Raw genomic sequence first — 24,444 nt, 5'->3', positions numbered from 1 at the left:
CTAGGTCTGGCCACTCAAGACCCAGCTGTGTCACTAGGGAGAACCTGTTAAGCTGACATGTTAGGGACACAGATCTCTTATCACCAATATCCAGCTGCCGGAAAACAAGCATTGGTATCTGCAGCTGACTTGTTCATCCTGGTACTTTGGTTTAGCATCTTCCATCCAAGGATCTCAAAAGTGCAATAAAACCATTGCTGAATTGAGTCTTAACACTCCTAAAAGTCAGCAAGGTATTCCTACTTCCATTTTACAGGTGAGGAACATGGAAGTTGACAGGTTAAGTGACTTGCCCAAGTTATTTAGTAAACTTTGGCAGAGCCAGAAATACCACCCAGCCGTCTTGACTCCTATTTCTGTGCTTTATTCACAAGGTCCTCTGAAATGTGTATCTCTTTGTTTCGTTTCCTGTTAGCTTTACAGTGTTTCAAGTAACTGTGGAGGTGAAGCGGTAAAACTTAAGGATGGTTAGTTTTATTGGATGTAAGGGCCTAGATCCACAAAGGGACTTAGATGTTGTGATACTCAGCATTGCAACACCTAACTTTTAGGCCTCTAGAAAATTACAGAAGAAATGCTTAGCTCCACAAGGCCTGAGTTAGGGCTGAATGGGAAGAGACAGGCACCTACAAACGTGATCCCACAAAAGCCAGTATGCTAGGGGGAGCCACCTACGCTAGCCAATGGGACATGCCAACTAGCGGGGGTGTATCCTAAGCCCCTCCCCTTTCATAGACTCATAGACTTTAAGGTCAGAAGGGACCATTATGATCATCTGGTCTGACCCCCTGCATGCCGCAGGCCACAAAACCGTCCCTACCCTTTCCTTGACTCTGCTGATGAAGTCCCCAAATCCTGTGTTTTAGTGACTTCAATTGGCAGAGAACCCTCCTGCTAGCGATCCCTGCCCCATGCTGCGGAGGAAGGCGAAAAACCTCCAGGGCCTCAGCCAATCTACCCTGGAGGAAAATTCCTTCCCGACCCCAAATATGGCGATCAGTAAGACCCCGAGCATGTAGGCAAGAGTCTCCAGCCTGACCCTTGTTAGCCATTATACTATTTACCTACCATTGCTCGGTATTCCTTAGCTAATATGTTTTACCATTAAACCATTCCCTCCATAAACTTGTCTAACTTAATCTTAAAACCAGAGAGGTCCCTCATGGAGATAGGCGCCTCTTTCTGTTGTGATCCACAACCGGGAACCCTTCCCCTGGAGTCATGTGGCTTAGGTGCCTAAATTTTTTCTTTTGAGAATGAGTTAAGTGCATCCTCCTTCAAAATGACAGGAGTATGAGGTGGTGCCGACCTCCTTTTAGCCCAGTGGTTAGAACACTCACTCACCTGGGATGTGGGAAATCTAGGTTCAATTCCCCCTTCAATCTGAGGTGAGAGAGGATGTGAGTAGCGGGGTCTCTTAGCTCCCAGGACCGTGCTCTAACCCCTGAGCAATGGAATAGGTGGGGCTCCCTCAGTCTCTCCTGTTGAAACTGTTCTGCTGTGAGTAAATAATTAGTCATTGGAACAGGAAGACTGGCCTGGGGGTGCCCTAACTACCAAGTTATAGTCACTCTCACTCTGGCTCAGTGACCATTTTGTGTAGGCGCCTCCTTCTCCTTCTCCAGCCAGATTTTGAATGGGACCAGATCGGGAGGTGGCCTTGGAGCATGCCTACTGGATTGGGCCCCACAGGTGAAATAGGCACTCCACTGCCTCTCTTCCTCTGGTTGGTGGATTGCACTTGGGAAATAGACCTCAGCCATTGAGAAGCAAGGAAGTAGCTTGCATGCCCAGAGGCAGGGACTTAGGTGCCAAAGGAACGTTTACTGCAAAAATAAGTGCTGAGTAAGTTTAGGGTAAAACGGTAGCTGAGTGGGAGTTTTGTGCATGGCACTGGTGCCAAAAAATGGGACAGTCTAAACTCCAGACTTAGCACCTAGGCCCAGCTCCACTAAGGTACTTAGGTGCCTAAGGACTGAAATCGGCAAGGTCTGTAGAGAGGTCTACACATTACAGTCCCTAGGATGATCTCCATTCTGAACGTCAGATACAAGGTAAAGGCTGTCCCCGTCCCTCTGATGTTCAATAAGATAAAGAGAATGACACGTTTATTACTGATCACGTTTACCATTCGATTACAGGCTTATCAGTTCTAAACAGATGCTTATTTCAAAACCCCGTGCCCGTCTCTGATGCCATTTTCAATTTGTTCAGCATTTTGTACTTGATGACAGAACGTCATGTGAACCCTTCTATTCCGCACATGTCTAGGAGGTTAAAGTTTTCTCCAGATTAAGGTAACAGAAGGAGTAGTTAATAAGGACCTTTCAGATGAGACCTTGCAAGTGGAGGCACTCAGCTGGTCCAATGCAAGAACCTACATAGAGATTTCATGATTTACTATTTTTTCCTCTCAAGCTCCATGACTTACTGTCAGAGGTGGGGGAGTCCCCAGGGTTGAAGAAGTGCTGCTACTGGTCCTGCCACTAAGAGAGGAGGCGGCGGCGGCTAGAAATAGGAAGAATCTCATTGTTAAATAGTTACTGCATTGCTCCTTGGAGGTGACTGCAGTGAGTAGTGGGCATAATTTGTCAGGTATGTTGGCATCCATCAGAATGAAGAGTAACATGCTATTGTTGACATAGTAGCAAATCTTCCTTGTAGGATGCACTTTACTGGTACGGCATCTGCTACTACCAAGGATGATGAACCAACAATGTCCACAAAGGGAAGCTGCCATATTGCAATTTGCTTTTCACTTCATATTTGAAATAGTAAAGAAATTGCTGTACTAGTTTTTTGAAACAGCATATGCTAGATATAACCGCCAAAGCATTAACAAAATAAATAGGCACCGTTGGAAGAAAAGTGCAGAATTTCAAGGCCATTTAGTTTTTATTTATTTGGTAAAAAGCCCAGGTTAATCGTGTGCTGGAGTACTACATACAGTGTGTTATTATGTATTACCAAGATATTTGCTCTTTCAAAGGAGCAAGCAGACAATTGCAGACAGTGCCAGTTCCAGCTGAATGAAGGACTCAGTTGTGGCTGGTAGGATCAGCTTTGAAAAATGTCATCCGGATGCCCTGGCAACAGGTGGTCTCAGAAGGAGCTACGGTTCCCAAAGGTGGACAGGAGATGAGTTATGGGCAAGGGGGAACTCCTTGTCAAGGGAGCAAACGGGCAAGCACAGAAAAAGGATGTTCAGAGATAAACTAATTGCTGCTGCGGAGGCAGGAATGAGGGAGCTGAAGGCAGAAGCACCAGCGAGCAGCTTGAACATGTTCCAAGCCTAACGAAGCGAAAGAATTGTTGCAAAGTGATTAGGTCGAAAACAAAGTGCTTCAAAAACAAACAATGCGAGTCTGTCAACAAAAGCTGTCTCTGGCGTAACCTTTGGCTTTCTGGAACGGGTAGCCTCCATAGCTGGAGAGTGAAGGGCTGGTTGGAGAAAGATGAAGTAGTAGTTTTCCTGTTGAAATGAGACCTGATCAGAATACCGGTATGTTCAAGCAACTCATCAAGGAAAATATCTATTCAGAATCCTGTAGGGTTAAGTCCTTAAATGGTGTTCAGTATCTTTAAATGATCACTTGGTATGTTCAATGATACACCCCACAGGAACGTAATGGCAAAGGTTTCCAGTCACTGATAGCCATCAGGTATTTGCTGCAGGTGACTTGCAGTGTTTCTGGAAGATGTTGGGGCAATGTCATGTTTCTGCCCGTTGTCCTTCTTCTCCCAAGACTCTCCCCCAGCCCCTGGACAATGATACACAAACAAGCATTAGCCTGAGCCGACAATGGAATTGCACCATCTGTGCGATCCCTCAGCTGTGGTTAATGGGAAGGTATGATAGAAGGTCACAAGGCAGCTAATTGCATTGTTGGTGTAAGTCAAATACATGCCCAGACTCAGCTGACAATGTCTGCTATAAGCTACCAAGGCAGCTGCTTAGGGTGGCTGATTCTGCCTGGGGTGGCAGGGCGGTCAGGCCAAACCTTCATGGTGCTAGACCTGGTGCTTGGACCCTCCCCCCCCCTTTTACTATAACCACTGAACCATCAGAAGGCTTGCCATACTCCCCTAGAAAGCCCAATGCATACACCCACCCAGTTGAGAACCTCTGTTCTAGGTGATGGGAGGGACTGGTACACTGAAGTTTTGCCTTGGGTGGCAGATTTTCTTGAGCGGCCTCTGCACCTATCTGAAGTAAAGTTCAGGGCAGCAATAGGACAGTTTAAGGGAGCCCCAACCTCACATTAGTCTTAGTTTTAAAGACTAACTTCCTACTGAGCACATATACATCTCCCTTTCTGGTTATTACGCCTCCTATCTTGCTCATCAGTACTGGGGACAGAGAGTCTGATGGTTGTGGAGGAAGGTACGGTATTTCCAAAGTCGTCTGCTGAGTCAGAAGTGTGACTTGCTTGAACCAAGAGGTCTGATTTCTCTGATAGTGTTTCTTTGTATTTACCGCAGTACCTAGGAGCCCTTGTCATGTCATTGTGCTAGGCGCAGTACAAACACAGAAGAAAGAACATCCCTGCCCAAGCTTCCAGCCTTTCCTGTTTGGCGACTGTAATGCACAGCATCTATGTTACGGTTAGTGGCCAAGAATTTAGTTACTTAGTACTGCTGTATTTCGAGTTTGAATTGTGGCACTGAAACACATGGTACAAAAGAGGATGAGCTACATAGCACTAATATAGGCTTGGTTGTTAAATTAAGACCTCTCTCTTTTTAATCCATGTTCTAAGATAAGTTAGCACGCTCTATTTAAAGTGCATATAGTAAGTTTCCTTTTATAGATGTTTAGGAACTTGGTAGTATATGTATGAGATAAAAGCAGCACACTTAATTGCATTTAATGTTCACATTTTTGTGTTCTTGTTCAAAACCTACGTTTGAATAGTTACAGTGGGAAGATTTGTAAAGATTGTTCACAGATGCAGGATTTAAAAATATATACTTGCTGTAGGTATGTTGAATCATAAAATAAAGCTTGTAAGTAACTCCTGAAAGTTGAATAATATAAAAACAGAAGGGCTTACATTGAATCAGTTTGCATCTTGCATCTGCTGAAATAATTTTAACAAAAGTTACTTTTTGGTATTAAAAACAGCTTAACATTGGTGCATGAGTTAGGGGTAGGGAGATGTGTGTGGCGGGGAAGGAGATTCTGTATTTAATACCATGGCATTCTTTCAAAAGAATGTGTAAAACAGTATATTGTATGCATACTAACCATGCATTAATTGTTCAAGTCAACAACTGTCAAGTAGTAATTATCAAGAAAAGAGGTGCAGTACCTGGATGGTAGTAATGCTTCAGATACATTAACATAGGTGCTCTGATTACCATTGTTTACTTCCCTGCATCTCCCCTTCCCCCCCGAATTTTACTGGAAGTTACAACCCTTTTAACACCATACAACAAGCTTTCAATTAGACAGACCATGTATTTGAAGTATAAAATGTTCCAGCTTCCATAATTCTTTATTAAATATTTAACAAGTTGCATCATTTCATTACAACAACTTCATTTTGTCACATTGATCTTTTGCTGTCAGGAAAACAAACTACAATTTCCTTCACTTCTCTTAAGAAAATAAATGGAAAAAATGATTTTGTCCTTAAACAAAAACAAAAAACATTTTCCACTGTGTATCAAATCCAACCATACTTTAAAGCTATTTTGATTGTGAAAATGAGCATTATTTATAAGTAGTAGTTTTCAGTTTTTTTTTTTTAATCAATTTTAATGTAGTTTTAGTATAATTTTAAATAGCCTCACATTCTGAGGCGTTTTACAATAAAAAGTTACGAAAGATCGTGAATTTCATCTGGAATGTTTGAAACTATTTTTCACCTTTGGAAGTAGTCATTTCAGGTTTAAATTTGAATAAAGGTCATAAGTTCACAAACACAGAGCATAGCAAAATCACCTTCTAGTGGTTTTATTTGGGTTCTGAGAATCATAACGTATTCACTATGGCATGGCTCTGCTAAAGCTGCATTGGAGACAAACTGCTCACAATCCTCTTTAGGAGCCAATCCTGAACACAGAATTGATTAAAGAAGTATAAAAATGCATTACATATATGTACTACTGTATGTGAGTACACACTGTGTTTATATATGTATATATATATAGTGGTAAAAAAGAACAAAAGCTACATGGACGTTAACTGAAAGAGGAAAACATGACAAATGAAAGAGCAACGTAAGAAAATCCAGATGGCTTAGAAATATAGAGGCATGTGATTAAATATGGTTTGTGGGGGTGGTCACGTGATATGAATGTAATGTTATGTGTGCAGTATGACAGACCTGAGGGATATGTAACATTAATATGGGTTAGATTCCAGTTTTAGCAAAACAATTTTCCCATGCATTTCAAACATGTATCGCTTTTTAGTGCAACGTCTAACAGATGTCGGAAGAGAGTTTTTTTCCAAAATTCCATACAAGCAAAAGAAAAGACTTTTGCTATTAAAAACACCCTCATGCTTGTAAAATGTCCACTCTAGTAATTATAAGGGTTTTTTTCTTTTTCATCTTACCTATTAAAAATTCAATTTTGTATATAGTTGGGTATACTGTACTTATTTATATATATTTGAGAAAGTGGTCCAAACGTGTCACTTATTCCTCCCGGTTATAAATTCCAGAACACAAAGGGTAAAATCCAGGCCCCACTGAAGTCAGTAGGAGTTTTCCTATTGACCTCATCAAGGCCAGGGTTTCACTCAAAAGTATAAGAACAGATTCAATATCTCAGAAGTGAGATTTGCAAGTATGATACCGAACTCTGCAGTCTCGATCCCCAGTCAGTAAAGGCTAATCACATAACAGAGGTAGTGGATGTCTTTTGGGGGTAGTGGAGATTTTGGGTGGGGGGGAGGGAGGAAATGAGATACTTGATTAGTCTGTAGAGCAGCATCCTCTGCTGGTTTGTCAGAAAATATTACAAGAGAGCACGCAGTTTGCCCTCCCTGCATGAGAAATTCAGAGATAGGGATGTCTTCTCTAGGATGAGAGATTTAAAAATAAAATTGAGTGAAATAACAAATTCGCTTTTTTTTTTTGGTTAACTTCAGTGGCAAGACAAAAGGAAGATAAATTTTCAGGAAGAAATTAGGTCCAGTCATAATGAGTTTCCATCAACTAGGAATAAACGCTGGAATTATGATACGTAACTGACCTGCCTCACAAGAGAGCCAGAGATATAAAAGACTTGATGTGAGCAAGAAATCACAATAATTTGGCCATTTAGAATCTTTTTAAAAATACAAATTCTACAAAAGTATCTGTTTTATGATTCAGTATTTGAATATTAAAGAAAGGCACCAAGTTAGAGCACAAGTCCAAATGGAGCAATTTCCTCATTAATTAAGGTTTAATAAATAAGAGAGACATTTAGCCACCTTTCCCTAGAAAGAGTCCTTCAAATACAGTGTCAGGAATTCCGGAAGAACTTCTAAGAGGTTCAGTGCATTAGAACAGAAACTCCAAGAAATCTACTTTATATCCTAATAGTCAGTGCAAAAACAGCTTCAGCATATACAGTTCTTAGTTACAAAGTAATCTCTAGAATAGAATCAAACTCCCTTATAGGTGCTGTTTTGCTGAAGCACACACTATGTACCTGGACCTCACACAAGTCATTCGCAAAACTGAAGACAATTCTCTGGGCTTAAAGAACAGATTCCACAGGTGGTAACAGCCTTTTGGCTGACACAAGGGGATTTCTACAGTAGGGTTTTTAGCCACTAAGGTAAGCTACCTTAGTGCAACATCTGCTTTGCACTGGTGCAGTGCATTTACACTAGAGGTTTGCACCAGGGCAGCTACATCAAAACAACTTCACTGGTGGCTAAAATCCAAGAGTAGACAAGGCCAAGAATTGTGCTGCTCAGGAACTGCCTGTGAGCGAACGAAAAAGAACTTCTAATATGCAACACGTAAGACTTTGTGCAATAAAGGGGTTAGATGAACAATTAACTTTTCACATTATAAATTTACCTTGGCAATAGCCGGGATTTGGAATACCAACTTTGGATCCCCTGACAAAAAGGGACAGACTCACTTCTACAATAAGTGTTAAGTTCTCTGGATGCTAAGGGGCTGGGGGATATTTTTTGAGAAACATTTCTTGTACTTATTTTCCAACACTGAGTACTTTCAGTGATTAAAAATACAAATTTTCTCCTTGGCAGGAATTTACCTCAATACAGTAATGTATAATGAAGTCTTTTGGAGTTTCTATTCTTAGTTTATGTGTAAGTGGATCTGAAAAGACGTTAGCCTAATTTTCTAAAAGCCTGGTCTTAAAAAGTTATGCTCCATTGTTTCATTTTGTGCAGTTATACAGAGCCTTTCATCTCTACACACAGATCTGAAGCCCATTTTGCAGATGGGGAAACAGGCACAGAATTTAAATGACTCAACCAAGGAGTCACAATGAGAGTGATGGCAGAGTTGGGAATTTAACCCAAGTCCTGACTCCCAATTCCCCCAGCCTAACTGCTAAACTACACTTTCCCTTATTACACAAGCGTTAGTTTATATTTCAAGTCTATAGCACAAACTTCATAGCAGTCCTTGGAATAAGGTTCTGTTACATGGCACTGAAGCAAAATGTTGCCTCCAAACATACAAAAATTCTTCCAGTTAAGACATTGTTTTTTAAAAAAAAACTGACCGTGGAGATTTTTAAAGGCAATTCCATGTTCTAGCTACAGAAGTTTGGCATGTAGATACACATTAGAAAGATCAGATCCCACTCTCTAAAAGCGTAAGAGGCTATCAATATAGTGTTTTACATCTATTCAGATCTAGCCCACTTCATTCTCATGTCTAGATTTTCAGCTCACCAGATGGAAAAAAAGGAATGTCTGAAAATAAAATTAATATAGAAAGGGAATTAACCTTAATCTACATTCTTCATGCACCTATTGACTCTTCAAACTTTTGTGAGCAAACTGAGGCTGCATCCCAAGCCAGGCAAAGTTTGACAAATTAGCATTTGCTGAATGTTATTAGCTTTGATGAGTTTTGCTAAATTAGCTCTCATGGTTAGTTAATACTTATTACACTCCCTGCCTGCAACTGCTGCCGAATGCATTGCTGGTAGCGGATTGCATGTGCCAAATAAAATAAAATAAAATAAAATAAAAAAAAGCTCAGTTCTTGGCAATAAGGGCTGAAATTGTTTCAGATATTCTTGCACTCTGTCATCTTGCTTGTGAATAAGTATTAGTCGGGTTCTTAGAAAAAACAACAAAGTGTGTTACGTAGATGGACAAAAACTCACAAAGCCGAACATAATCAAATTGTTGAATGCATACCCTCAAACCTACCCTACTACTATGTTAACCATTTAACTTCAGTGGATCAAATGCAAGTCTTCTCTTTTGCCTTTAATCTATCACACAACAGATACAACTCAGGCATTATAGTTTAAGCATGCAACATGTCATAGGTAACAAAATTGATTAGATAACTGTATATATTAAATAAATCTTTGTGATTGAATAAAAAAATCACAAAAACAATTGGTGAGAACATGTCTGCAGGCCCAGCTCTACATCTGGTTTTTATACAGCAGCAGCAGCCAAATTCACAATTGATAGATATTGCACCCGAAAGACATGTGCAGTGAGAAGGAATATAATCACATTAATGTTTATGATAAAAAACAGATATGACCTCCATGTGTTACATAAAGTGCCTTTAGAGTTGGTGCAGTTGGAAACAAACAAAAAAACCCACCCTTGTTCTTTAGGTATCATTAGCAAATGCATACAAACAGGAAACAAAACAGATCTGGTTTCCACAGTTCCAAATCAAGCAGTGCCAGGTTGCCTCCATTGCAAATAGTAAAGAGGAAAGGATAGTAAAAGAATCACTGTACAAAGTTAATGACAGGGTTAAGCATTTTTCCCTATAATGATAATGCCAACCCTATCCCAAAATGTTTTATAGTAGACATAAATATTACCAAGAAATAATGAGGTGATTTCTTTATTGACCGTGAGATTTGGCATGCTATGTTATGATCCTCTCTCAGCTTGTAACTATTCTATTGATTTATACAAAAATGTAACATCCAATCTGTACTTTTTCTTCTGGGTACAGAAAATATTAATGTGCTCAATGAAAAGCTTTTAGATTTGCCATTAATATATTCCATCTGCAGAAAATTTCTCCCATCAGTTACTCCAGCTTTTCTAATAGGTTGGGGGGACAAGGCTCAAAATGCATTTTGAAAGTAAAAATGCCACTGGCATCAAGTCTGGTATGAAATTAAGATAAGAAAAAATGCTCATTTTTCCAAGTAGATGACATTTTTAATTGTGATGAAATAAAATCTGAAAATGTCTAAATCATTTAAAAAGTAAACATGAGTTGTAATACTATACCTGTAAAGTGATTAATTCCATTCATTGTCATTAGAAAGTATGTAAAATATTTATTAAGGGCTTTGCCTACAGAGGCACAACATAAATAGAACAAGTCCTGCTGAAATGTAATTAGAGTACATGTCAACCAGTTGGTGATTTACTGTGGAAATATCAGAAATGTTATCCACAGGTTGTAGTTCAAATTTCTGAATTTAGGCAACTGCACTGTAGAAGAGTTTGCTCCATGAACCAACATTGTGCAACTGTTCTGCCATTGTCACTTGTTAATGTCCATTAGGCAAATTCAACAGTTCAAGCAGAACTTGCTCGATGGAAAAAAAAGTAGCTGTTTTAATCCACTCCTTCAAATCCTTGAGCATTTTCAACTGCCATAAGAAGCTTCTCTCGTAAATCTTCAAAAGATTCATAAGGAGGTAAGTCAAGGCGATTAAAGCTGAAATTGAAGGGGGAAAAAAAGTATCATTTGATAATCAACTAAAAGCAAAAAAAACTATACGGAGGTCAAATAATTTGGAGGCCTCATCAGGGGTGTGTTATCCTCTTGTCTAAATGGAACCAGCTACATATTTCCTTTTTTTCTTGTGCCCCTGCTAATAACTCTGGTTGCTCTGAAGTTGGTATCCACAGATAACCAGCCCTTTCTTCCCATTCAGACCTGAGAGTGGAAAATTGTTCACCTCTACTTGGAAGAGAAAAAATAATGTATTTTTAATGGTTTCTTTCTATAGGAAACCCGGCTTCAGACAGAGTTGTATCAGTTCCAAAGACTCAACAGAGATGCACTGAATTTAAAGGTCAGATGCTCATTTTCCCTCTAGGGGAGTGGGAACAGCAACAAAAAACAGAGAGAAGGCTCTTTGAAAACATCCTTGATAATTTAATAGATAACAGAAATTGTTCTGTAAGTAAGTTCAGCCTCCTGCTATAGAATTCTGTAGGATGGTTCAAAAACCTATGGAAAGGTGATTCCTATTAAATGCTGTAAGTTTTATTTTCTATAGAACGCCAAAGAATTTAAGCCCCATTTATTTTATAGGGCTTCCATACATGGAAAACATTCACAATAATTAATCTTTTGTTTTTTTTTTGCTTCACAGATTCTCAGGGCCTGTCATCTGAGTTTTATGGATGTGTCTGGCTAACTTAAATGAAGTCAATTGGGCTGAGGCCTCCGCTTTTCAGTGAATTGTCTGACAAGGCAGGGGCAGATGGAGCTTATGGAACCAGCTGCTCCTGGGCACATTTTTTTTTCCCTGTGGTTGTGCTTTGTTGGCTCTCAGATTTTCACAGAGCTCATTCTATCCACTTTCCAAGGAAGAGAATAAAAGTCATTCACCGAAACTGAACCCAGGCATGTGGTGATGAGAGTAAAAGCTGCCTGCAAAAGTAGGACTGGTTGGGGGAGAGAGGGAGGAAGGGAACAAGAAATTTTTGAAGTAGATTCTATTTGTACAATTGCCAGTCCCTCTTTCCCATGTCACGTATTTGTTTCCATTCATTAGGTTCTCAGAGAGGAAGGGGTAGTAATTCTGTAAGACATATGAAACAAGGAACAAAATAGTAATGTACTTCTAATGTGAGGCACTTTTGTTCCTTTCCTCGTGCCACTCAGAAGCACTGTCCCCCTCTCTGTACAATCTACCTTTCACTGTAAATAGCCCCATGCACTATTCTGTATTGTTCAAATCTCACCATTTCTATCAAGCGACAGAGCAAACTTTAGGATGCCAACACCTACAAGTGTTTTCATATTAATTTAAAACTAGTATTTTTATGATGAGAGGGAAAGTGATCCAGGCAGAAGATTCACCCAGCATAATAATGATATGGCAAAAATGTGGGACTTGATCATCAAAGGTGTCGAGTGCTCTGACCCCAATACAGCAAAACACTTAGCCATGTGCTTCAAGTGATGTGGTGGATCAGGTCCCACTGCTCTGTACCTTGCAGGATTAAGCCCTTATCCATTTGAAAAAGGTAAATTATATTAGAGACACAAAAAAGTCTTCTAGCAGAAGGGATTAAAACTGTTATAGAAGACACTTCCATCTCATTAGCACACTGGTTTAATTGCCAAGTGCTTAAGGCAATTTGCAGACTAATGGGTTCCTTCAAATTTGATAGAAAATTAACAGCTGCTGTACAGGAGTAGCAATTGCTTGAAATAAGGTGAAAAAGCTTTCAAGTAGAATCTCTTCTGTGCAACAAATACATTAAAACATATCAGCTATAGCCCAAGAGAACTATCTCCCAACTTTAAGGGACAACTGGATCACCGTCATATAGAACAGAAATTTTTTACCGAAATAAAAGTATGTATGATTTAAAGTGACTTAAGTGCATCTACATTAGGGGTTTGCACCTATTAGTTTTCTAATATAGATCAGCTTTTAATGTGTTGAAGGACAGGATTAAACAAAGAACCTTTTGGAAACTAAGAGAAGTAGTTATAACAGACCAAAGTTGAGCTGGCTAGTTCCTGGAATTTTGTTGGTTCCATGCCGGCTGCAGTTTAAGAGCAGATAATTCTAAACTCCTTGAATGTTTAGAACTGTGGCAGTGAATGCACAAGGTTGGAGATTATCCCATTTATAGAAAACTGTCTCTATAGCACAAAGGCATGATCCTAAGATAGAGTATGTTCCTGTCAAAATTGGTCACCAGTATCCATCCTTTCTTGGCAGTGTAACAATCCATAAACTCCTTAATTTTATGTTTTCATTACTCACCATGTGTGAGCTCTGGGCAATTTTTCAGGACTTCCCCATTGCTCTATTGTAAACAGCTGAGGACCATTTGAACCTGGACAAAGAGTAAAAAATCCCCACAAGTATAGTTTAAGCACTGGATTTTAGATAGACTACATAAATGCTATAACTCAAAATTAAATGTTTGAAAATTATAGGCTAAATCCTCGGCTTGTATAATTGGTAGACTGCACTGACGTGAAAGTACACGTTAAAGAAGCTAAGTATCTGGCCCTATATTTATAAATACTGTCTACTCATTATTCCATACAGTTAATTTTAGGTGCAGTGTATATAATGCCACAAAATAAGTACACATTAACACTGCAACAGCGATGTACTTGTGGGCTTCCAATCAGCACAGCAGCGGCCATATGTACGCACCCTTTACCCTATCAAGGTTATTCTTGCAGAGAGCAAGAACGTGCCCTCCACAGCTGCTGTCATAAAGCCTCCATAGGTTTTTTTGGGTTGGGAAGGAGCAATTCAATGGACACTGGAGTGAAAACTTCCATCTTGTAATAACCCTGTCGTGCATAAGTTGTCTTGCTGGCCCATTATCCTACTCAGAATTGGTCCAACCCATTTCAAAGAGCAAAAATAAAGAGTTTTTTGTGCTAAACATCCTTAAGTACCTTCAATTTTTAACTCACCATAAAGTTCAGCAAATCCATTCATAGGCACTCGTGATGTCCCAGTAACAAACTGCAACAACCGGATACGCTTTTCAGCGTCCATCAGTAAGACAGCCTAGTCACAAACAGAGAGAGTCAGCAGGCTGTATCACATAATACAACAGTCTGTGCAGGCATCAGGTGGATTTCAAAAAAAATTCATTTGTATTGTAGCACAAGAACTAGATAGATAACTTCAAAGGTTGGAGAGTCTTACAGTATTTTCTTTGGCTGGCGTGATATCAGCCTTTCTAATCTTAGATAAAGAGACTCTTCTCTCAACTGCCATTAGCCCAAAACAGCCCAGTGCTTTGGCAGCAGTTGGGAGTAATACACGTTACTTCAGTATTTTGGATGAGTTGACTTTCCTTTTGGTACAATCAGTAAAAATAGTTACTTACCTGTAAAATACTCATGGGGGAATTCTGCACCAAAAAATTAAAAATTCTGCACACAATATTTTAAAATTCTGAAAATTTTATTTGTCAAAATAACACTATATAATCACTCCAGTTTCAATTATTTTGGTAATTTATTTCAAAATACCTGTCAGCAAGTATGTCTGTAATAATACAGACACACACACAAAATCTCCTCCAGGAGTAGAAAGTTAAACCCTACGACAACCCAGTTCCTGCCTTTCTGCCCCCTTCTTCCCCCCCTGAGCCCATCTGGGGGGGCCCCCTGGCCCAGACACCCTTAATCCCTCCCCCCCAAGGGATCCAGAGGGAGAAACAGTTTGATTCTGGGTCTTGGGCTTGCACAGAGTTTCGTATGCGCCGCCTCCTTCCTTCAGAGCATGCTGGGAACTGCAGCAGCTGGGAACCCTCCAGGTCCCTCCCCCTCCCGCCTAGCCTTGTCTTCTATTTGTGAGCTGGGCTCTGCCAGGTCCAGCAGCCCCTAGTGGCAGCCAACATCTCTGTAGCCTATTCTATGGGAAAAAAGGAAGCTCTGTGTGCCCAACATTAATTTCTGCAAAATTCTGCATTGTGTAGTGGTGCAGAATTCCCCTGGAGTAGTACAATAACTGTTGTTCTTCAAGATGTGTTGTGCACAATTACATCCCACCATAGGCCCCTGCACAATCACTTAAAGAAGACTGATATATATAAACAGCTGCAGCAAGCAAAGTGTGTGAAATGAATCTTCCTAACAGAAGTCGCAGAAAAGCAAATGACAGAGATTCCTTAAAACTGTATAATGCAATTCCTTGCTACTATCTTCTATGATATAATTTGATTAGATTCACTTAACTGGATGTGCTAAATTCGCTGTAGTCAGATCGCAGAGAAATTCTATATTTTACATCAAATTATTCCCTAAGGTATTGTTTTGATATGGGGGTTATACACCTGTATATTATGGCTATTTTAGCCACCGGATGTATGTAAAGAGCAGGGTGGCATTTATATATCTTGAGCCTACCGCTTTTACTGATGGCAAACACATCTCAATGGCCTTATCCAGCAAAACATATCGCTCCAGATTTATTTTTCATGCTTTATGTTCTACCCAAGTAGGCACAAGTGCTCACATTTATTTAAGCTAACACTCCTGCCTCCCTGACAAAACAGCTCAATATTTAGCCAGTACAGGTGTATCTCGAAGTGAAAAATTAATGAATGAGACAAAGAACAAGATCTGAGAGAATCAAAATGACCGCATAAACTGCTGAAGCTGCAAAATCAAACCAGTATCGTGGGTTAAATCCCTATGCTGCTACGAACATAAGAGCAACACGTGAAAGGGAAACTAGATTGGGAGAGCGGAGGGAGAGGGTCAAAAAGGAGACATTCTTGAAACATTATGCACAAAGAGCATAACAGTAAAATTGAAGTGCTCATGTCTATACAAAGGGCTTTTGGGAGGAAGGGGTGTGCTACAACAAGGCTAACCTTAGGATGATTTAAATTGGGAGGAAGAATCAGTGCTGAAAGAAAGCAGCATGGAAAGAAACAGATGTGGCAGCTGATAGCCAATTAGAGCCAAGCTTGCTATGTGATGAACAAAACAAAGACAAACAAAGTGTGACTTTGGGCTGTATGTGCAGAGGCATCAAATCAGGGGAAGAGGAAATAGCCCCTCTCTACATGTCTATGATGCGACTGTACTCTTCGTTATCAAGGAAATATTAAGAGAACTAAGTGTGTTAGCTAGGCTAAGTAATGATCACAGGGAGACACAATAACAATATACAGATATATCATCAACATTGGAAAGAAATCATTTCAAGCAGTAGAAGAGGTCAGAGCACAAAAAGGATAAAAACAAAAAACCACACACACTCAGACCTGCTAAACAGGGTGACAGTACAAGCAGTCTGCTTTGGACTTAACTATCTTGAATAACTGTGTATCATCTGCAAACGTTGCCACTTTACTGTTCACCCTCTTTTCCAGATCATTAACGAATATGTTGAACTCTGTCAACCAACAAAAGAAGAGCGGTAGTTATTATCCGGTGTGTGTAGAAGACACTGTTTGGTGTTTTCATGGAGAAAAAACCCAGACTTCACACCAAAATGTACATCATACAGTGCAGCATTCCTCTCAGAAATAGAAGGATCATGAGAAGAGTGGGGTAAATAGTATTACCTTCCAGTACCACTGGATGACAGGATGATTTGGGCAGTAACCATTCTTGTAGATTGTGTGTTGTCTCCAGTCGTTAACATCAACATCGCCAAGGCCACACATTAATAACTAAATATGGATGTAATTGTTAAGATTTTAATAGAAAATGGTGCACAAAGGAAAACAATATCTACACAAAACAGTGTTAACCCCTCCCTCCACTGTCTCTTTTTAAACTGGTAGGCAGTGCTTATACAAATACAAAGGGAAGCTCTCCTATCTTTAGTAGAGTTCCTGGAGAATGTTGACCTGTGCACCCCACTAAGATGAATGTAATTAGTATGTTCACTCAATGAGACAGGGACCACATCTGTCGCTGAATCAGCAAGTTCTGAACATGCTTAAGGACCTAGCTCAATCTGTGCAGACATGTTTGTTTCCTCCCCTCCCCCCGATTTAATGAAAAGCATCTCTCTCCACTCTAATCATGATGATATAAAACACACATTCAACCAGACCAAATAATTAGAGAGAAAAATCTACCCAGTCCTTCAAATCCATTCATACAGCATTCACTCCAGAATCTAGCATTTCTAAGCATAATATGCAGTATTGATCTACTGTCCACAAAACAAAGTCATGTAAAGCTACTAACCTCCAACTCATTTTCATCAAAAATTTTAATCAAGTCTATAGGAAGGAGTTCTGTGAATCCCTGAAAGAAAACAAAACAAAACTAATGTCTTCTCAAAAATAGATTTATAGTATCTGGTTTTCATTTGGCAGACATTTCTTAATTTTAGAGCAAACTTCCTCAACATGAACCTACACTTCCATACCAGATGGTGAATATTATATTGTGGCATGTAGATTTTATTTATTTATTTTTTAAGACAAGGATTTTTCAGTTCAACAGGCCTATGGTGAGTAGAATTTCTGTCATCTTCTACAACCCAAACCACTATGTGGTTTCCATAAGACTATTGCAGTTAGTGAATTAATGGGAGGGAGGAACTGACTGAAGCCAGACACTCTGCAGTAGCAATCCTTGTAATCTTCTAGAAGCCAGAGCCTGAAAAATGTGCAGCAATGGACAGAACTGCAATGAAATTTGAAACACACAAGGGAGAATTAAAGGTAGGATCTGTGGATCACTGGGTTCCAGGATCCATGGTTGCAGGGCACCATGGCACAGAAGTAATCACTGCTGGCTAGGGAGGAAAAGAAGGGTTTTGAGAATGGAATATAGTTGGTGGTCACAATAGAAAGGTAATGTTAGGATCATCAGTTGAAAGAGAACGAATATGACAGGAGAGGAGCCATAAAAACGTTTTCAGGATATTACTGATTTTTTCTAAACACTAGAATTTTGGGATACAGCAAGATTTCCCATCCATAACTTTTAGGCCTGACAAGTCCATGCAAAAAAGATGAATCTTGCTCTACCACAATAAATTGAGAAGATTATTTGGCAGAAAACAACTAATGAAGCTTACCTCCAAGAAAGCGTTCATTTGTTTCTGAACTCTGTTTACAAACCTCCACTGGATGACTAAGCTATAGCAGATAAAAAAAACAAAAAACACTTTTATTAGAAGATATAAACAGAATGTTTAATGATCTCACCTATTCTAATGTTTTCAGTTTCTCATTTATAGCTTCAGTAATCATTCATCAAACACTGATATAAAATAAACAGAGCAAACGAAGGGAAAAATGCCTCCAATTTATGCTTGAGTTTGGATGTCTACTGAGCATATGAATATGTGCATCTCTTCATTAACTGCTCAAATTTCCATGAGAAGACATGAGGTGCTGAAAAAAAAAATCACCAATGAGCATAAAAAAAATAATCCCAAAGAATAGCTTACATTTAAATGGCTTTGGACATATGTTTAAAAATCTTTAGATATGACCCTTCCACATCATTAGGAGGTTTGCAGTAAAAGTGCAGAAGTTAAATGAAATTAATCTTTTTGTTCCTATGGAGATTAAATTTATTTTAAGCAGAACATGGTGAAACAACTTGGTCTCTGATTGAAATAGCCTAGAAAACTCTAAGTTTTTAAAAAAATGGGGCTTTCAAGGTAGACTCTAAGATTATTATTTATCCTTATTTTTTAGGCACCTGAAGAAATAGTCTGTCTTTCAAAAGCACTGAAACACCCAGGAGTTCCTAGATACTTAAATATGGATTTAAGGTCCTAACTTCAGGCACCCATTTTTAAAAGTCTTAGCTTGTATGTTTTACACATATAAAGTGAATTTGGGATAGTAAGTCATCCCATTAATTCAATTAAAAAGCAAAACTTCTGAAAGTTTTGCCTACAGCCTGAATTTCCATTATAAACTTTCTAGTGCTACTTGTTTTGTGGCTGAAATCTGTATTACTATTATGATTGCATACCGTCGTCCCATGATAAAAATTATTACTGCATTTAACTATATGAGTGGTCAAGAGAAGGTATACATTGTACCGATGGATTATTACTTTAGAACACTGTAGTATTTTTATAAGAGTATTTGGAACTTCTAACAATTTTCTACAGATTAAATGAATTTATGCAGAAATTATATCTACAGACAATAGCACTGATACATCCACCTGTGATAAAACAAGGAATTCAGTTTTTGGGAAGGGCTTTTTGTTTGTTTTTTGATTTAATAAGAATACTGAGCCTCAGCATCCTCTAAGAAGGATTGTAAAATGATTTAAATAATCTGCAAACAATAGTCACTATTATATTTAAACAATCTACACTGCCACCAACGTGTACAGAAACTCAAGCATTTATGCTGCTTGTGTTACAATACTAAATCACTTCTGCATTAACATTTTGTGTCTTTTTGAATAACACTTTGTAATTCCAATTCCTTCCTCATTCCTTCCCTACATTCACAAGCACGCATTCTTGATTATTAATACGGGGTTTGTTTAAGAGATACATTTTAGTTATCAGGCAGGCTTGTGAGCAGCTATTGGTTTGTATATTTTATTTTTTTGTGGGTAGAGAAGGTGAGGAAGACGAAGGTGTAGTTTATATTTTCATACATAATAGCTTGAGTATTGTTAGTGTAACGGAGAATACAAATTATTTCTATGTTCTGGGAGGAGTGGGGGGAATCCCTGTGGAATTTTATGTCAGGATTTTTTCAGATATGCTAATTATTTCCATATGAGTGTACAACCAGGAAATGTGGAAGTGTACAAGTAAAAGCTACCCATTCCACATCTCTGAGAATAACTTGAATATGTGAGTCAACACAGGAAGAACCTTGGTGCAAGCAGAATTCAGTTGTGCAAACTTTCACAACATAGCCCTAGATTTTCAAGGAGCTTTTCTTTATTGCTCAGTATTAAGAAGAAAGAGAAAATAAATGTTTATGGCACCTAATTTTATGCGTCTGCAAACACAACAGTCAGGAAAAATAACATGCCTTCAATCAAGTAAAAACAATTAGGCTTGTAGATATATTTCAGATATGAAGAGCAGCAACAGAAAAGAATTCATAAAAACAGAAGAAAATAGAATTTCTAATGCTTTTCCCATGAGAGTCACTCAGTACACTGGAAAACTGAAAACAATATAAAGGAAAAGAAGTAGCAACTATTCATTTTACAGGTTCCAATTCAATATGTTACTTAAGCATGTGCCTAACTCTCATGCATCTTGCTGAATCATGACCAGAATGCTGAACAAAAAGTTATAAAATACTACGCAAGTAAAAAGAGTTTTGTTTACGCGTGCTTGTTAATAGATTAATTAGAGCTTTACTGTTTGCTTATTGTATCTTAATTGAATAGGCTATCTAGTCTAATATCCATTTCCATCCATAGTAAATTTGACTTCAGATGGTAGTGTTTAGATCTGGACTTTCTTTTGGTTTAGAATTTATACCCTAAAGTCTAGTATTAATAATAGCAAAACCCAGAATGGATAGATACCCAGTCTTGAAAGTACTACCTGCCAAAACATCCAGACAGCTTTTAATACATTCCATGAATTGGGTTGATTAATCTTGGTTGTACTTTCTACAGTGATTAAAAATGATAAAATTCAAACCAGCAAAAGACTAATACTCAGACAAGTCATGTTAGTAAAAAGGATTTTTCTACTTAATGATCAGTTGTCTGTAGCGTTTATGCTACACACTGTAATACCTTAGCAGGTTACGTTCCAAAAAGCATGCTATTGTGGTTTGTTAGACTTTTAAATTAATACAATAAAGTATATACATACTCAATATATTCCCTTTTGTTTTCATTTGTTACCATGATTTCTGACCCATTTGGCTTCAAATCGACTTGATACGTCTGTATTTTAAAAGACAAAAACAAACAAAAACAAAACATGGAATTATTTCAGGAAATATATCTTTAAGATCTACTATCTTTGAATAGTGTGTTAAAAGTTCATTAGACGAGAGTTATTACATAAGTATCTGTTAAACTATTTTCTAATTCATAAGCTCTCTATAGTTTTCAATGTATGTTAAAAAGTAACTAATATGTTAAAATAGCTAATGAGGCTTTTATACTGAGTGTCGAGATGCTTCATATTTAAAGCTGGCATCATTAGGACAGATTGCTGTATGATCATTTATGAGCTTGAATTATGCATTGTATTTCATTATTAAGTGAGGAGGCAGGGCTGCATTTTGTGTTTACTATTCAACTAGTAAAGAATTAAATGAACAATGCTCAATAGGGAAAAGAGGTTTGTTGAGTCAAGAACACAGATGGACTGTGAAGCAATTTTTGGATGACCACCTCACACCACCTGGGACAGCAAGCCTGCTATGGTGGCTGTCTTCCAGCAACACAAAGCTGCTACAGTGTCAACTTAACTGGCTGGGGTAGTATTTCTCCAGCATGGGCAAACCCCTGGGTAGTACTGGGAGAAGTGTCCAGGGGTAAAAGAAAATGAGCGCTGGGGCCATGGCAGCTAGACATAAGACAGTCATGGGTTGCTTTAACTTATGCTAGGGACCAGTCCAGTCTGTGGAGGAAACAGGATTGGGGGCTATAAAGGTGGCACTTTTACCCTCTACACCTCCTGAACTGCCCACTACCACACCAGAGTCTGGGTCATTCTCCTTCCTTCTCCATTCACAAGTGTCCCCTCTTCCCATGCAGAAAAGGGGAGACCATTCTTCCATGGCTCCATTTCCCCTTCTCCAGATTCTATATGGGGGGGTTATTTCACATGACTGGGGTTGCTAAAAGGGTGAAATATGACTGGTGGGTGACACACATCATTCCCTGTGAAGCTTAGGTGAGGAAAACACAGCCCAGGCTATATGCTCTTTTCAATGGAGCCTCCCATTTGAGATGGTGCCACAGGGTGCCCCTGGCATCTATGCAGATCTGAGGCGCCCATTACAAATGAAATTTCCTTTAGTAGTTGATTAATACTGAATTGTTTAGCAGAAGGGACACGATCAGAACACTAGGTCAGAGTATGAAGAGTCATTTGGATAATGAACATGTTACAGTTTCGGCAAAATGCGGAACAGCTATCTGAAGATCTAGACAAATATTTTGAAGAATTTTAAAAGGTTAGCAGACAGCATAATAACCAGAGAAACTTTGATTTGAAAAAGGGCACCACCACAAAGCAGGCAGAGTTCTTAGAAGATTTTGTTAAGCACAAAAACCAAGAGGACAGAATTCTAAAGAAGTTTCTGATGATTATATAGTTCTGCTAGAAAGTGAGGTAACCTAGACGGGGAAAAAAGGAGTAAGACTGAAAGCCATTTACTGTATTTGTTTGCCACTTACTCATTGGTAGATCCTTTAAAACAAGAAATGCCAAAATTTACAGTAAACTAAAATAGATGCAAACAATGATCTGAGCAAAATAAAATTGACAAGCAGGAGTTCAACAAAAATTACTCCGGATGAGCACTGCATAAGCCAGAAAATGGGATCTTTTAATTAAAGCATGGAATGGCAGATTGAGCACAAGACGAGCTGTCAAACAACATATGCCCCTTAGCAGCAGCTGCAAAGGAAAAAAATAAAAACAGCATATTTGTCATAAAGGTGAATACAATGTCTTCAGGCTAGTCTCTCCAGACTCCTGACCAACACTTGGGAACAGCCAAATAAGTCCCCGAGAGAACCCTCTAAAGTATTAGTCCAAGTTCACATTATGCTGGAACTGGATTCTAGGTATTTAGTCAGAATGTGTGACTACACCTACAGTGCAAACATGAGCTTTGATTCACTCCTGCAGTGCAGGATGTGCACTTGGTCTAGGATGAAAGGCACTGGTTAACTTTAAACTACTATTCTGCTCCTGGGAATTTCTACTGCCCAATCCTGAAGTCTAGTTCTACTGGTGGAACCCATGAAGTGAATCTAGCCCATGTTAGGTACAACCTTGTACTTCACTCTCAGCATTTTCATTTCAGAAGTCCCCAGTAACTGGGGACACAACAATAAACTAAGTACCTAGTAAAACGGTGCGGAGGGAAAAGAGAGATTTGATAAAAACTATCGTCAGTATGGGACAGACACATACACAGAGCACAGAGACTCCCAGCTATGCAATAACTGAAGGTCAGAGAAGACAACAAAAGAAAATCACAAATAAAAGAACAGCTTTAGTCTCCTGGTCAAAGGGGATAAAGATATTCAGATTTCAGACACAAATAATGGCCTCTAAGACGAGGTAGGATTTTGTTGCTTGTTTCTTTCCCATCACCAGAAGCTACATCACATTTAGACAACGACAAACAATATCTCAGAGCCATTATGGGCTCTGAATGTAGCACAGGTCCTTTCATTTTCTGTTATTGAAAGGAGGCTCCCCAGCACTTTACATATTGATAATAGCCACCCCATGGATTTCCTGCCTTGTTAGTAAGAACTATCAAAATCCTCCTCCTGTTGTTTTTTAAAGGAGAAAGAACAGATGTTCGAAATTCTATTATTGTTCTTCACTTCTTGCATATTTTTGGACTATGTATGTAGAATAAAAACATCAAGGACAATAGCAAATTCAGGAAGCAAAGATGTCTCCCTCTCTGGTACATACCACTTCCTTAAGGATTTCATTCAGTCACTTCCACAAAGAGATTCTCCAGGATGCTAGTTCCTCAGAGCACTTCAGTGCAATACAGTGAAATCAACTTGGAGAAAATTTGGGCTATTGTATCATCTAACACGTACGCTACCTTCTAAAGGCTTTTAATTTGCTGCAAGAGGAGCTGTACGCATTTTGTCTAGTTGTGAGTTTCATTCAGTCTGTGGCTGAGCTGTGATTTCTCATTCCCATAACAGGTCCCATACTCCCTTACCAATCACTTGCTTCCATTTATACCTTTTTGGGGAAGCAAGAAGTATCCTTCCTTTTAAAATTCCTAATTTACCATTCCTAACCCCAGTCAACTGCAGTAAGACTGGAAATACTCCTGTATGTGCCACTGCTACTTGGGGGATTTCTCTGCATTAATGTGGGGAATCTATCAGTCTCAAAGCTGAGAGGGAAAGTAGTAGACCCGAAGGAAGGGGAATGTTTTAATTCTACCATTGCAGAAAGCAGGTGACAAGAGGCACATCAGGCAACACCACCCCTCCACCACTCCCAAATGACATGGAGAGAGCAAATCTACTGGCTGGCCCCAGGAGAGGCACCTGAGAGAGATGGACTGCTGGCCAGATGGTGGGACTGGGGGTAGTCAGGTGGGGAAAAAGGTGGTGGTGGGGGAGAAAAAAAATGAATGCCCAAACTTCCCCCATCACCCAAGAGTTGAGGAAGTTCCTGCCCTATGTGGCTCTCCCAGAGATTATATGGGATGCAGGGGGTAGCTGGGAGGACCCTGGCCTGAGTCTCTCTCCAGCCATCTGCACCCCTCTGGGAAATGGGGGAGCTCTTGCCTTTGTGGTGCCCCAAGGGGAAGGAGAGGCGGGAATAGGCTGTGGGCCGGCCATGGCTCTGTTCCTGCCCCAGCCTCGACTCCACTCCCGGTGCCAGCCTTGACCCCTGGCTGTGGCTTTGTTCTCGGCCCCAACC

General features: G+C 39.3%; 1 protein-coding gene and 1 long non-coding RNA gene across 12 annotated transcripts in view; one reads left to right on the top strand and one right to left on the bottom strand.

Annotated features, from left to right (window-relative positions):
* LOC117879228 overlaps positions 1–13,779 on the top strand; it is a 36,908-nt gene extending 23,129 nt beyond the window's left edge. The window contains exons 2-4 of the long non-coding RNA XR_004646203.1: positions 4,483–4,605; positions 11,158–11,223; positions 11,527–13,779. This is a non-coding gene — a long non-coding RNA (uncharacterized LOC117879228). The remainder of the gene's footprint in view (positions 1–4,482; positions 4,606–11,157; positions 11,224–11,526) is intronic.
* Positions 10,454–24,444, bottom strand: part of NEDD4L (NEDD4 like E3 ubiquitin protein ligase) — a 337,595-nt gene continuing 323,604 nt past the window's right edge. For all 11 annotated transcript variants that reach the window (XM_034774262.1, XM_034774264.1, XM_034774265.1 and 8 more), the window contains 7 exons: positions 20,665–20,738; positions 17,920–17,980; positions 17,079–17,138; positions 16,445–16,552; positions 13,830–13,926; positions 13,159–13,231; positions 10,454–10,862 (listed from right to left, as the gene is read on the bottom strand). In XM_034774262.1, coding sequence (XP_034630153.1) covers positions 10,760–10,862; positions 13,159–13,231; positions 13,830–13,926; positions 16,445–16,552; positions 17,079–17,138; positions 17,920–17,980; positions 20,665–20,738 — 576 coding nt within the window. In that variant the 3' untranslated portion in view covers positions 10,454–10,759. The remainder of the gene's footprint in view (positions 10,863–13,158; positions 13,232–13,829; positions 13,927–16,444; positions 16,553–17,078; positions 17,139–17,919; positions 17,981–20,664; positions 20,739–24,444) is intronic.

The sequence above is a fragment of the Trachemys scripta genome, chromosome 6 (genome assembly GCF_013100865.1).
Source record: "Trachemys scripta elegans isolate TJP31775 chromosome 6, CAS_Tse_1.0, whole genome shotgun sequence".
Lineage (NCBI taxonomy): Eukaryota > Metazoa > Chordata > Testudines > Emydidae > Trachemys > Trachemys scripta.
Note: the sequence above shows the minus strand (reverse complement) of the source record. Positions and strands in the feature narration are given on the sequence as shown.